Source organism: Rasamsonia emersonii, assembly GCF_000968595.1.
Source record: "Rasamsonia emersonii CBS 393.64 chromosome Unknown ctg1118621759961, whole genome shotgun sequence".
Taxonomy (NCBI): domain Eukaryota; kingdom Fungi; phylum Ascomycota; class Eurotiomycetes; order Eurotiales; family Trichocomaceae; genus Rasamsonia; species Rasamsonia emersonii.
Genome location: NW_013563326.1, coordinates 1 through 13,852, shown reverse-complemented (window position 1 = coordinate 13,852; position 13,852 = coordinate 1). Strand labels below are relative to the sequence as shown.

Sequence of the window (13,852 nt, the reverse complement as noted above, 5' to 3'; positions counted from 1 at the left end):
ATCCTGCGGGGCGATAGTTTTGTGTTACGCATCTCATGACCGAGAACAAGAGCCGATATGATTCGACTGGAGTCTTGTTTCACAGATTAGGGCCAGGCCTTTCCGGGCGGGAGCTAAGCGGTTTGACTTTGTATGCAAAGGGCCGCGTGAACAGTGTCAACGGTTGGAGTGTGCGGAGATCAAGATAGATCCTTATATCTCAGGCTTGTCAGGATGACCGTGCTGCAGCCCTGTCTGCCTTGGAGAGCTGCGATGGTGTGTCACATGATGGCGCAGCGCAGCGAACTAATGGCGATCACCACCATCAACTAGGTTAGAGACATACCTCCATCTCGAGTCACAAAAAAAAGTATTTCAAACGTCATACACCAACTCGACGCGGGGAACGAGGTCGAAGTTAACCCTCCCGTTGCGTCTTATCAAATCCTAATATACAGAGTACTGTAATGGGCAGTGTCAGCCGACAACACTCCTACACAGTTGCATAGATACTACATGCGGAGTAGAAACTGCACGAAGTAAGGAGGATATGGCAATGACGAAGGTGTGCTGGTAGATTAGACGATGCAGCCAGCAAATCAATTTAGCGACATTTCACCAGCCACAGTTGGATTGGGGTGGGGAAGGATATGTCTTATTTCCACGGCCCAGGTTATTATCATTTGTCCGAATCGTTGACCCGATGTCGCAGCAGGCTAGCAGTAGTGACTCGCGCTGAAACAACGGTGATAATAATAGTTAGTACATACATACATACCTAGGCAGATATGTATGTTATTTCGGACCCTGCGTCGAGGATGGAGTCCTCCGTAGAGTATCTCTGAGAAACAAAATAACTATTACCCCGCCAACAGATACGACCTTCCTACCTACCTAGGAAGGTAATAAAATAAGTAAATCACCTAGTCTGTGCCATTATTTTCCTCCGTAGTAGTAGTATTATTACATCCCGTCCCGCCCGTGATAAGTGAGTAATTAGTCAGTCCGATTTAAAATCCAGCCAAGCGGTGTAGTTTCCAAGAAGTCCTAGCACATGTCCAAAACGTCAATGCTACAGGAATTGGCAATGTTGATCGGACGGTTTGGATTTGGGGTTGGTATTGTTATTAGTACAGAGTTAGCAGCGTTTTCACATTTTTTCTTCCTTCTTTGACAAATATTAATAATAGTCCGTAGTCCGTATGGTGATGATTGTTTAGTCTATAGAATCTGCGATTTCTCGAATCTTCTACTTTTCCACGGAAGAAGAATTCTTGCTGGATCTTTCTACCTGCCTACGGAGTAAGAGGACTGTAGAGGGATAGCATAGGTACCTACCTAGGTAGGTCTGTATGTACTGTACGCTTGGTCTCGACTACTATTACGCGTCAGGCAGAGTCGCGAGTACCCCTCATGGCGATTGTCGAGTGCGGTTTAGACTACAGGTATAGATCTACGAAATGCAAAGCAGAAGAATCGCCACATGCTCAATTGATGCTATATATGTACAGTACATATACAAATGCAAATACAAATACAAACACGAATACGAATGCAATCCCCTCCGCGCCGACCGCGACCATGCGAGCTAGTCCATTACGTAGATACATATATGCAGATAACAAGACAAAACACCTCTAACTGAGGACTAACTCGCAGGCTGAGACAAAGCAGCCGATTTGCCGACCAACTTCCAACTAACGATCAAACGCCCGTGGAAGCAGCACCGGCAAGCCGACTGCTCCGTCTCAGTGAGGATAACGGCGGCCACCCATCCGATTTCGTTTTCTTTGGTTTCTTCGGACGGGCGCCTCCGTTGCAATCCCCATCGCGGCCGCGCTTCTTTCCTCTTCCTCCTCTTCCCCCGATGATGCGACGAACCGAGGACGGCGTCTGGCGAGCCGGACGAAGTTGTGCCATGCGAGAGGAGCGACGACGTGGGCCGGACGCCGTCCTCGGTTCGTCGAGGACGCTGTGTGATGGTCAGCGTCTATACATTGATTTTATTAGAAACTGCTCGTTATGGAATCGATCAGTTGGTGCTCACTTGACGCGGAGACTGTCTCTGTCGTTTCCACCTTTGTTTTCGTCGTTGTCGTTGTCGTTGTCGTCGTCGTCGTCTTCTTCTTCCTCGTCCTCCTCGTCTTCATATTCGTCGTCTCCATCGTTTCCATCTTCGCTCATTTCGTCCTCTTTCAGATTCGTCTCTGGCAGTACTCGAGGAGGAGTTCCAGTCAGCAGCCCATGAGACGGCACGCGGGGATTCTCAGGAGGGACGCGGGAGAGTTGTTCAAGCCATTCAAGAGTGCGCTGACGGCTATGACAAGCGCCAGTGATGTTGTTATCTTGGTCTTGCTCGAGACTCATCACCGAGGCCGCAGGAACACGTGGATAGCTGGCCGTATGTAAAAGAAAGAGATGGTCGGCAAAGGCGACGTTGCTGTGGTGGGGACCAGGATTGAGCGTGCGATACTGGATGACGGACGCGTTGTGAGGGTCATAGGGAGGCAGAGGCCTGGAGAAGCGTTCTTCGATGCGCTGTTCGGTATCAGGAAGGATCAAGAGAGAAGTAAGAGCGCGGTGCAGCTGGTTGACCTCCATTGCGTTTGCTGGGTCTTGAGGATCGGACGGCATGACCTCGCGCAGACGGAACCAGGAGGGAATCATGGTGGAGGAAAGAGAAAGAATAAGGGGAGTACACAAAGAAGACCACTGTTTATATGCTCCCAGGGGATGCGACACGCGCAGTAGCGTGACTGGAGGCGACCGCCGTATTCAATGTGAGTGATCAGAGGTAAATTTGAGCTTGTGCTTTTGCTTCTTTGACAATCTCAGAGAACCCAAACGTCAGAACCTGTGAAGCGTTAGGAAAGAAAGAAGCTGGAACAGAAGACAACGGAGACAGAACTTATTTATCTGCAGAAATTAGGGCGCCGAGAAGTGTTAACCCAATGTGTGCATATATAATCCATTCCGGATGGTTCTACGAGTGTGCAATGTGTTGATCAGGTAAGTATCCAAGGGCGACAGTCAAAACAGAGTTTTCTTGGGGCAGTCAACGCAAGCAGTAGTGATGAAAAGAGAGCTAGACCTCTATCTATATAACATCTGTCCCTTGCAGTGCCAATTTCAGCTGATTTAATCAGGATTGTTGTCTATATCGAAGGACTATTGCGACGAATGTACCAAGCATAAACGTCTGAAGCAGCAACTGCCGCAGGAGCTTCTACAAGAGCAAGAGCAATAAACAAGCAGGGAAATAGCTATATATATATGCAATATTACAGGTACCTAGGTAGTAGAATTATATCTTCGTAAGGAAATAGTAATCTCTTAGGGCTTTGCCTTCGTATTTCACCAGAAATCCAGAAAGGGGAAAAAAAAGATTACCAACACAAAAACTTTCAACAGTTGACATTCACATTTTATCAACCCTATCCCTCTAGCAAATAAAATGAGCTATTATCCAGAGAGTATGCGAGTCACTGTTAATCTAACGTATTGATTGAACCTTTGCTACTTGGTACCATGTTCAGATTAATCTATAGCCCTCTCTTGATAAAGGGCTTATAATAATATAATATATATGGCTAATAAACTTGTTTCTGCACCACATTACAATGTTATTACCATAAACCATAACCCTAGACCTCTGCTACTAGCGAAGCCTATCAAAGGTACAGAGTATTACTTTAGACACGGGAAAAAAAAAAGAGAAGACAGAGTGTCAAGTCTACCTATTGCAGACTACTAATAATGAAGGAATCGAAGATCAAGAGGTACAGTACTCGCATCTAGGCAGCAACCAACCCTACCTACCTACCTAACGAGATTATCCAGTAAAAGACAGACCTCACCCGTAGATCAGAAACTCCAGACTAGTGAATGCAGGATGCAAGATGCAGGACGCAGGATGGTGGGGTGTCCTCCACTGAGTCAGTCATGACTAGGCAGCGGCAGACTGCAGGTCGGCAGTCAACGACTCAACAAACCATACTGCAGCACGTACAGCAAGTAGATCATCCACTCGACTGGACTCGACTTGACTCGATCAATTTTTTCTGCAGAATGTCGTACATCATACATATGTATGCACATACATAAGGTACTGCATGCACAATTACTTTAACTAATAACAAGTCTGACTGACTAGGTATGTACTATACATGTTCTCCGTTGAGGATATGAATATTGAAATTCTGATCTTCTGAACAGAACAAGTGGAGATGATCTGTTCGTGTTCATGACTCATCAAATAATTATCATTCGAATTATTTGATATCGACCCGGTAACTACCTGCCTAGGTGGGAAAGAAAAGATTGGATGGATGGATGGATTTGCTGCGGGGCAAGGGAAGACGGCAAGCCCCGCATTGTATTTTTTTAACGTTTTTTTAACAGTACCGAATGAATCTAGTTACAGTCATACTTGTACTGTACCTAGCTGATTTCTGATTTAGAATGAAACTACGAGATACATATACTTGAAGAAAATATCAATATACCAAAGAAATGGGTGAATTGAATCGAATGAATGATTTGATTCAGTGTTCCTATGGTATGGTACGCTATCTGGATACAAACGACGAGCCAGATCGACCAATCAGACTGGAAGATCTTTGTGGACGCCGGCCCGGCCCGCAGACGGCGGGCTGAGTCGATTCTGAATTTCTGATTGACTCATCGCCGACTCAGCCATCGCCCGTCACATGCCGCTTGCCGGGCTTGTTCATTGCAGCTGCAGCCTGCAGGGCCACAGCTACCCCGCGCGCGACAAAATTTTCTGTCGGGGATGGATCCCTAGATACACGGAGATGTACCTGCCGGAGATGTGCCAATGGCAGGCAGAACTTGCTCAGACAGAGCGCGTTCTCAACAGAAGAGACCTAGCGGTGGATTGATTCATCGCTTCCTTTCTGGGACGCGACTGAACGGACCATGCACATATATATGCAGATAACAAGCGCCAGGTATAGTCGACGATCAGCGGAAGTATTCGGCAGGCCGATGCACCCGCAGCGCATCGTAATGGCGTTCAATGCGGTCCACAAAGTCCGACTCGTACAGCGACCCGCGACTGGGAGAGCCGCGCCGGTAGACAATGACCCGGCGCCGCGTGCGAGGCGCGCGCTCGATGATCTGAGTGTACGGCTCCGGGGCGGCCGGTCGTCGAGGCGCAACCGGGTAGGTGGAATCGTAGCTGATGACCGGCCCTTGGTCCTGCTGCTGGCTGCGACGCAGGCGCAGGCCTTCCTCGATCGCCAGGAGCAGGCGACGCGCCGCCTTGCAGTCGCGCGGGATCTTGACCAGCGTCTGTTGGTTGAAGCCCTGGTCGACGACCGAGTAGGCCTTGCCATTCTTGCTGAAGACGTATTCCGCCACGTCGATCGCATACTGGTGTCCGCGCTCGCAGAGGGAGCGGCCTTCGCGGAAGGCGTCGAGGGGATCCGCGCAGCGCGAGCAGTGGCCGGCGTGACGCTCAAACTCGCTCAGGACGAAATTCTCGTCGTCGTGCAGGTCGCGCACCCGCACGACGGGCGCGTCCTCGGCGGGCTCTTGGAGGAACGGCATTGTGGTCGAGCGTCGAAGCGGACGGCGCTCGAAGGACGAGTTGGACGGCAAGGGGTCGAAGTGGAAGCGCGATCGCGTGCGAAGGAAGGACAGCTTGGAAAGCCTGTTCAAGGCGACAGGACAGAGTGGAGATGTGTAGAAGATAACGTAGAAGAAAACAGACGAGGTTGATGATGAGAGAGGACTCCGATCGAGGCAGTTCAGACCGTTAGATTATATCAAACTGTTGTGGTGGGGTTCTTCGGGGTCATGGGAGGGGATCGGCCATCTTTAAGCTGCATGCGTTACCGTACCGTACCGCATGAACTCGTGGAGGGTGCCTGGCGTCCCTGTCCACGCGCCCTCTCTCCAACGCTAATCCTGCATGCGATCGTCATGAGAATCGCCAGAATCATGGCTGTGGCTGGCCCCTCTTGCTGCCACGGCCTCGTCCGTTTCGACAACGGCCACAGGGTGCACTCGCTGATCGCCCTGTGGCATCACAAGCCCGGCACAGCCATGCGCAACGCGGGACCCAGTCATCTGGCCTGCAATCGAGTCATCTCCCAAGCCATCTCGTTCTGTCGTAGTCGATGACCGCGCTATTCTTATTTTGTCATACCCAGGAGTTTGGTACAGTTTGGAGAACTGTAAGCCCTCTGTTCTCCAACAGTCATTTGTTGGCCAGCCGCTGGCGCTGGCTGGGCGGCGACTGCTGACACAAGACACCAGAACAGATACAAAGTTGTTTCAACCACTGCTAAGAATAAATGATCCCTACCATGTACGCCATACTCCGTCGTCTAGAGTACAGTCCATATAACATTTCAGCCTCATCGTGACACTATCTTAGTGCGGCGTGGCTCAGCCTCCGCCATGGTCAGAGAACACGAGATCGTCCGCTGCAGGACGGTGTTCCATTCGACAGTTTCTGCTTGCTTAGGCGCGATTTCTCCGATTCGAACTCTGCTGCCCTATCGCTCCAATGTGCATGCTGTCGATGACACTGGAAGACTGTCAGATTAGACGCCGCTGTGAGATCGGTCTCCTAGGAAAATTCCCTGGTCAAATCTACACCGATCCGATCGGTCTGCTGCAGGTTGCTCGTTTCTCTGATGCTAATTCGAGCAACAGTCCGTCCCCTCAGCGCTTATGTGCGAAATCACACTCAGCGGCCACATCCCGATTCCAGAGGCAGAGTTTCTCATGAAACACTCATTCTTGATCGATAGAATCTTTTTCTAGACTGTGATATCTGCCAATTACGCTTCCTACAAGTTATAAATAGCAACAGGAAATATTTTGAAATTGGAAACGATCACAGCGCCAGTTTTGCGCTTGTTGAGCCCTTTCAAGGGTTCTTCCATTCGGGGTTTGTATCACCATCGCTATTTCCGAACCAGATGGCGCATCGTTCCCTCCAAAGTTTTTTTTTTCTTCGTGCAACATTATGCATTGAGGCTGGTGCTGACAGTGGCTGATCAGCCTAGTACGGTATCGTATGACACGGGTCTGTGCTTTTTGTCCTTGTGCTTGGGTGTATCTGTCATCCATGCTTGGTGCTCTCCTTTTTCAGCTGGCATCTTTCCCTTGAATTCCGGCATCATGCCGCTTGTTCGCTTGCTTACCGTGCAACTCTAGCAAGAATCGGCCTTGCGATCATGTCATTATTCTCGCCTTCGGCCATCATCCGCGCTGCTGCCTATTGGTGACTGTGATCGTTCTGCCTCGTAGCCAATTATGTGTAGTATAGTATAGTACCTGCTTTCTGATATCGGGATTTTTCGCGTGACGGCTAGACAAAAAGCCCTTTCGAATCTGCCTTGTTGAGCGGTAGGTCATGAGCTCTGAAAACCTTTGTGGAATTTCTCCGTAGGTAGTCCTTACTACCCTACAAATCAGGCACCAACAGTCGATCCTCAATATCAATATTGTTGTTCCGCATTTGCCGCGTTGTGCCGCCATCTCTGATCTATCTGGCTGCAGGCATACTCCGTATCGCGAAATGACTTGCATATCTCCTTCTCATTGCAGTGGGAATGTGCCTTGAAGACTGCAGTCATGTATCCCTCTAGTCAGAAGTGGCAAACTCTAAGAAAGTCAGGTAAATGACGACACGGCTGAAAATGCTGCCCTTGATCAGTAATGTATTGTATTAGAATTCCCATGACATGGTGCAAAGTCTCCTCTTCCCTTCTGGTCCCGTGAGACGTGGTCACGCCTGGGTCATGGAGCCATGCATGTGATCCTCACCACGCGGAGTTGGGGTCAGGTCAGATCAGGTCAGACTAACTCTTAGATGTTGTATATGCTCAATCAAAGATTTTTCCTACGTGACCTCGCTTGCAAGAACATGGACTGTGAGGTGAGCTTTTTTGATTTCTGATTGTTGATACGATATTACCCTTTTTGGAATTGGACAGCATATATTAGATGACAGCCTACAGGGGTTTTTTGCTTGACAGTAGTGTATGTAGATGCTTTAATGTTGAAACTCGCCCATCTTTCTTCTAGTCCTGTTATTTCTTGAGGAGTAAGTTATTACCTGCATGACGATATGCTTGTGCATAAGGTTATCAGCACAGCCGCACCCCACAATCTAATACTAACAATAATACCCCGTATTCATGCGTATAATTCCATCTCTATTAATATTCTTACACATTAATATATAGCTACATATGTACAATACATATATATAGTATATAGTTATGTTCCTGCTCAAGAATTTGGACTTGCACAGATCGAAGAAAAAGAACAGGCCAACCGAACAATCGACGTACAGGTATCCTCCCAACCTGTCCTCCCAACACGCAGAGTCGCTCCTCGCCCAGATCAAGGACTGGCAGCTCAACCACGGCTCGTTGCTCAAGCTCGTCCAGTCGGAGACGGAGCACAGCGTGCTGGCCCGTCCCATCGGCGTCAGCGTCTTCCCGACCCTGTTCCCCCGGCCCGTGTTCCAGCACGCCCTGGATCTAGAGTCCACGTACAACGAGCTCTACTGCGCTGTGGCCGAAGATGAAGAGTGGCTGTGGGACGTCACTAAGGATCTCGTCCACGTCGAGCCGCTGGCCGCTGCGCTCTGGCACGTCCATCACGAGGTCAAAAAGGCTGGCTCCGTGCAGCCGCTTTCGGCGGGCATCTTTCGCTCGGACTATATGCTTCACGTTCAGAGTCGAGATGACAATCACGATGATGACGATGACGAGAGTAATCCCCTCGCGAACGTCACGCTCAAACAGGTCGAGTTCAATTCGTACTCCTGCGCTGGGGGATCGCACGCGAACAAGGTCGTCGATATGCATCGATACCTGGTGCGGACGGGGGCATACAACCACAACAGCAATGACGAGGAAGAAGAAGAGCGAGAAGAAGAAAAAGAAGATACCAACCCCATCCAGCCATCCGCAATCCCACCCAACTACACAATCCACTCTCTCGCCTCCTGCCTGGCCACCGCGCACGCCGCCTACGGCGCGCCCAAAAGCCAAATCGCGACCAAGACAGCCGTGCTGTTCATTGTCCAGCCGCGCAACTTCAACATCGCCGACGAGCGGCCCATCGAGTACGCGCTCTGGAACAGAGACCCGCCCGTGCCGGCGTACCGCGTCGATTTCCCCCTCGATGTGCTCGCCTACACGTCCCTGAGCGAGTCCGGTCGGGAGCTGCTCTTCCATCCGCCCTGGCTGAGAGGGAAGAACCCCCTGGAGATTTCCGTCGTCTACATGCGTGCGGGCTACGAGGCGGAGGAGTATGAGACGGACTTCACCAACAAGGTGAAAGAGAAAGTGAAAGCGAAAGCGAATGACAGCAGCAGCAGCAGCAGCAGCAGCAGCAACAGTCCGGGCCGACAAGCGCGTCTCCGTCTGGAACTGTCCCGCGCAATCAAATGCCCTTCTCTGCTAGCGCACATCGCGACCTTCAAGAAGGTCCAACAAGCACTGGCTGTCCCAGGCACGCTCGAGCGGTGGCTGCCACCAGACAAAGCGGCCAAGGTCCGAGAAACGTTCATGCCTCTCTACCCGCTCGACGACGCCTCCGACGCAGGGCGCACCGGGCGTCAACTGGCGACAAACCGGCCCTCGGCGCGATCACACGTCCTGAAACCATCTTCGCTCGAAGGCGGCAGCCACAACGTCTACGGCGAGGCCATCCCGGGCTTCCTCGCCTCGATCCCGCAGGCGCAGTGGTCGTCGTACATCCTGATGGAGCGGATCCGGTCGCCGAGTCTGTACAACGTCCTCATGTCGCCTCCTCCCAGGGAGATCTTCGCGGGGAGAGTGGTTTCCGAGCTGGGCGTTTTTGGGACGTGTTTGTGGAAGAGGCGGACAAGCCAAAGCAGGAGCAATAATCATTGTGATCTCCTAGTAAACGCCGTCGGTGGATGGTCGTTCAAAACCAAGGATGCGCAGATCGACGAGATGAGCGTCGTCAAAGGTTACGGCTGCTTTGATACCCCGTGCTTGGTTGATGTATAATATTTCCTGTGCAGAGAAGGAAAGTATCTAGTAAAACTGCTGTAATTAGCACTATGTAGATAAGAAGAAATGTACATGTATGTACATGAAATCATATCAAATCAATCAAATCAACAGAAATGGTATACCCAACGCCAATGCGAGTTTATATCCTCCAACATAAAACGAACAGAAAAAAGATTTCCGGCCCAGATCAAGATCGACACCTCCAACACCAGTTTTGAAGCGTCCATCCGACTGCTTTTCAAAGGATATAACTCAACAATTCCTGTCCCTTGACAGCCGTCGCGATGTGCCATGGCAACGTATTCCGTTGCACGTGCAGTGTGCCCTTCGCTCGCGCCAGCGTCGCCAGGTCACGATACATGCCCAGTGTTTCCCGGAGGACAGTCTCGTACGACGCAGGCGGCCTCTGCGTATAGACCAGATTCACGCCCATCGCAACCACCCCTTGGCTTTCGCTCACGCCCTTGCGCCGCAGCAGATAACCGCTCGCCAGCGCTGGGCGGTATTCCGTCATGAACAGCGAGTTGCTGAGACGGTGCGATAAAATGATCCCCCAGGATTCATCGGCTGCATCAATAAGGACAGCGTCGGATTCTGGCTCCATGATGGAGGATATATCCGTCGGTGTTGGCGCATTGGCGGGCCCCTGACTACTACTGGTGGGTGTTGCGGCACTCCCACCGAACTGGTCGGGCGAAGGCATTCCCGCGTGAGGAGTGGTGACAGGTGTCGAGGACGTCTGAGAATTCATGGTATTCAACTGTATTTGGGACGATGGGAGCTCTAGACGGAGACCGGGAGCGATATTGACGCTGAGTATCGTCAGCTCGACGGGCATAGATCTCATCTGGTTATATCGTTCAACAAGACCCGTCCATGCTTGAGAAGTCAGTTAGTAATCTAAACACTGTCACAAGTTTAGGATCGGTCATACCGTCAATATCTTCCTGATCTGTCGGTTCTGTCCTAACCAGGAAAATCTTCCACCGAGTCTGTGTCCTCTCCATAATGTCCTTAGTAGTCTCCCAAATCTCATGTCTTACGTCGGAGACCATTCGACTAATGCTTGATCCTCTTGTGCGGAGACAGTACGACAGCGTCACTTGACAAGAACCTGAACCGTCTGACCAAGCAGCGCTGATCCAGCGCTGGTCGAGACTCCGTGAAAGTGCTAGATGCAGACATTTCCCCTCTTGAAAAGGCGATGTTCGCTCCGGGGCGAGTCTAAAGTTGATTGATTTGGGGACAGATTCGGCCAATAGCACTGGCGGTGCACATCCCATGACACCAGAGCTCGTATCTTTGGGAGGGCACCGATTATAAACCTCCAGTGCCAAGTTCAGGTATTCGGTCTGAGTGGGAACAACAAGTGAAGATGGAGAAGAGATGAAGCTCATAGGTACGACCTGAAGAACAAGCTCATTCAGCTGTTGCCTGGCCTGATGCCGGTCGACGTCTCCAACATATTTCTGGAAAAGTTGCAAAAATGCCGAGCAGATATCCGCAAGCGCAGCACCGTGTGTGAACGGGTTGATTATGTAGATGACAAAGTTGTCTCTGACAGGCGGAGCTTTCGACAACGCAGTCCCTAATTCCAGTGTCAGGCAGTCTGAAAAACAAACCATCAAAGAAGTCACATACCTAGCCCCTCACACAGAGTTCTCAATGACTGCATCGTTGACAGATAACCAGAGTTTCCGCCCAATGTGACGTGCCACGCCCCCAGTCCGTTCTCAAAAGTCTTCGATCTGTCCCCTCGGACGTGTTTCCCTAAGTTGCAGCTCGAATAGAGAAACCCCAGGCGGTCCAGGAAAGCATCTGCCCCCTCTTTCGCATTTTGGGGATAAATGCAGTATGCTGAGATGTTTTTCGTCCCATTTGCTGGTTCGAACCCAAAGGTTTCCCAGAAGGATATCGCTGGAGGGAGGACTTCCAGGAAGTCTCTTCCACGATGAATGCGTAAATGCGGCGGCGGCAGTTTCGTTATCGAGCCCTTGATATCTTTCCGTTGTGTATTCTGCCGCGAGCTCTCGTTTGCAGCGATATGTGAACTGTCCTGCAGAGAAACGTACGTTTTCAAATCGAGTCTTTCTATATCGCCCATAATAGTCGTATCTTCCAGGAACGTCCGAAGCGAAAGCGCGTCATGTTCGAGATCCGGAAGACCCATGCACCCGTCAACCTTGTGGCAGAGAGATGACTGAGTGACCTGATCGACCATGAGCTGTGCCAGCTGGATTTGATCCTCCTTGCGTAAAAGCACTGGCGAAAACTGGTTCTGCCTTGTTGAAAAATACCCTGCCAAAGACCAGTCGGAGAAGGCTGACAGAAAATTCCCTAGGAAGACGGAGTTTTCCTCCTTCGATGTTGTCACATCCACATCAGGGGCAGTAGAGAGCCCTTCTGATGAAGAGGTGGTCGAATTGTCAGCTTGTGAAGCCGGCCGCTTCCTCTTAAGACCAGTGAATCTGGTCGGTGATGCTGCCCTTTGTGAAATATCATCACTCGTGTCATCGGTGGTTTCATCACTAGAAACAGATGGGGAACGTAACCGGGGTTGTGTTGAGTGGATTGGGGTTTGCTGCTGGGAACCAGTGGCTCTATGGTCGATATGATTTTCAGACCGTGACTTTTGTCCTCGTGGGAATCCAACGGTAGGTATCTGCGTGTCTTCTCGCGTCGCTGCTGTGGCCGCGTTTGTCTTTTCTGAGAAGAAAAACCGACCATTGGCTCCGTATTTGCGATCTGACATGGCCAGGTCCTGTTGAAAGGCGACGGGATCGTAATTGCTCTGTCTGCGAGCATTTTTGTCTATGGTCGGGTTGCCAGAACCTTCTCCCCGCCCTGGTTGACCGGACTGTGGATTCGAGAATAATATCTTCTTGATCTCCACAGGACTCAGGGGCGGGCTTATGGTCTGCCTCGAACGACTCGGCGGCCGATCTTCAGGCAGTGTCTCCTGCGGCCCGGATGGTGCTTTGACAGAGGTATCGACAGTCAAGTTGGACTTTGGTGCAGCCACGGCTCCGATATCTGTTTCAGCAGGTTCTACGGATATCCCTTGGCTTTCGAGTGATTTCTCAGCCGGGATATCTTCTGGAGCGGCCTTCGCCTCAGGTACTTGTGACAATGAAGAGGTCTGTTGGTGTTCCTGGGTGTCTCCCTTTGCTCTATCGTTATCCAGGGACCCAAAGTCTGGTTCGTCGAAGAAGCTAAAATCGGCATCACTGATGCCTTTTGACCCAAAGTCCTTTTCATTCATTTCACCAAACAAATCCTCATCATCATTCGTGTCGTACATGCCTGACCCGACTCCAAGCCCGTTGGATGGGCCAAAACCGCTAACGATCACATCTGAGGTCTGTTCCTCCCGTTTCACAGGTAGCCTTTCACCTGGCGTCTGAGACGCCGCCAAGTCAGACCCTTCCGTGCCAAACATGTCAGAGCCAATATGGATCATGCCTTGGACCAGAGCACCGTCCGGTGGCGTCGGATACACGAGACTCGCGGCTTGAAGATCAGGATACTGGGCTATTCGAGCCAGACTCTCGATATTATCTGGAATATCTGTCTTAGGCGTGGACATGTCTTTATTCTGCTGAGCTTGGGACAACGCGGAACTCCGGGACGCAAGCTTTTCATTCCTAGAGCCAGCTTCAGCTAGCCAATCCTCTGCGAATTGCAACGGATCGTCGCTATCCTTGATAGGGCTATTAACTCCTTCAAAATATGTCGATGACGCGGCTCTGGTCCTTTTGAAGCAATATCTTGCCGGCCAGGCGATGCGTTTCAGAGGATTTGAAGACTGGCTTGGGTCCACCTGGCGCCAATAGTCGGAT

The 13,852-nt window shown here is 50.8% G+C and overlaps 4 protein-coding genes across 4 annotated transcripts; 1 reads left to right on the top strand and 3 right to left on the bottom strand.

The window, feature by feature from the left end:
- Positions 1-1,683: 1,683 nt before the first annotated feature.
- Positions 1,684-2,646, bottom strand: T310_0745 (uncharacterized protein; the record flags this gene model as incomplete). Its single annotated transcript, XM_013476377.1, has 2 exons — positions 1,684-1,951; positions 2,027-2,646. The coding sequence occupies 2 exons, from the start codon at positions 2,644-2,646 to the stop codon at positions 1,684-1,686; spliced, it is 888 nt and encodes a 295-aa protein (XP_013331831.1).
- A 2,316-nt stretch (positions 2,647-4,962) lies between these two features.
- T310_0744 (uncharacterized protein) lies at positions 4,963-5,550 on the bottom strand (the record flags this gene model as incomplete). The annotated part of the gene is made up of 1 exon (XM_013476376.1): positions 4,963-5,550. One exon carries the CDS (start codon positions 5,548-5,550, stop codon positions 4,963-4,965), a length of 588 nt encoding a protein of 195 aa, XP_013331830.1.
- A 2,040-nt stretch (positions 5,551-7,590) lies between these two features.
- T310_0743 (Glutathione synthetase) lies at positions 7,591-10,007 on the top strand (the record flags this gene model as incomplete). Its single annotated transcript, XM_013476375.1, has 5 exons — positions 7,591-7,633; positions 7,852-7,894; positions 7,977-7,998; positions 8,044-8,062; positions 8,239-10,007. 5 exons carry the CDS (start codon positions 7,591-7,593, stop codon positions 10,005-10,007), a joined length of 1,896 nt encoding a protein of 631 aa, XP_013331829.1.
- Positions 10,008-10,251: 244 nt separating this feature from the next.
- On the bottom strand, positions 10,252-13,833 carry T310_0742 (uncharacterized protein; the record flags this gene model as incomplete). Its single annotated transcript, XM_013476374.1, has 3 exons — positions 10,252-10,892; positions 10,948-11,601; positions 11,655-13,833. Coding segments are annotated over 3 exons (3,474 nt in total), but the record flags the coding sequence as incomplete, so codon positions are not given.
- Positions 13,834-13,852: the final 19 nt, after the last annotated feature.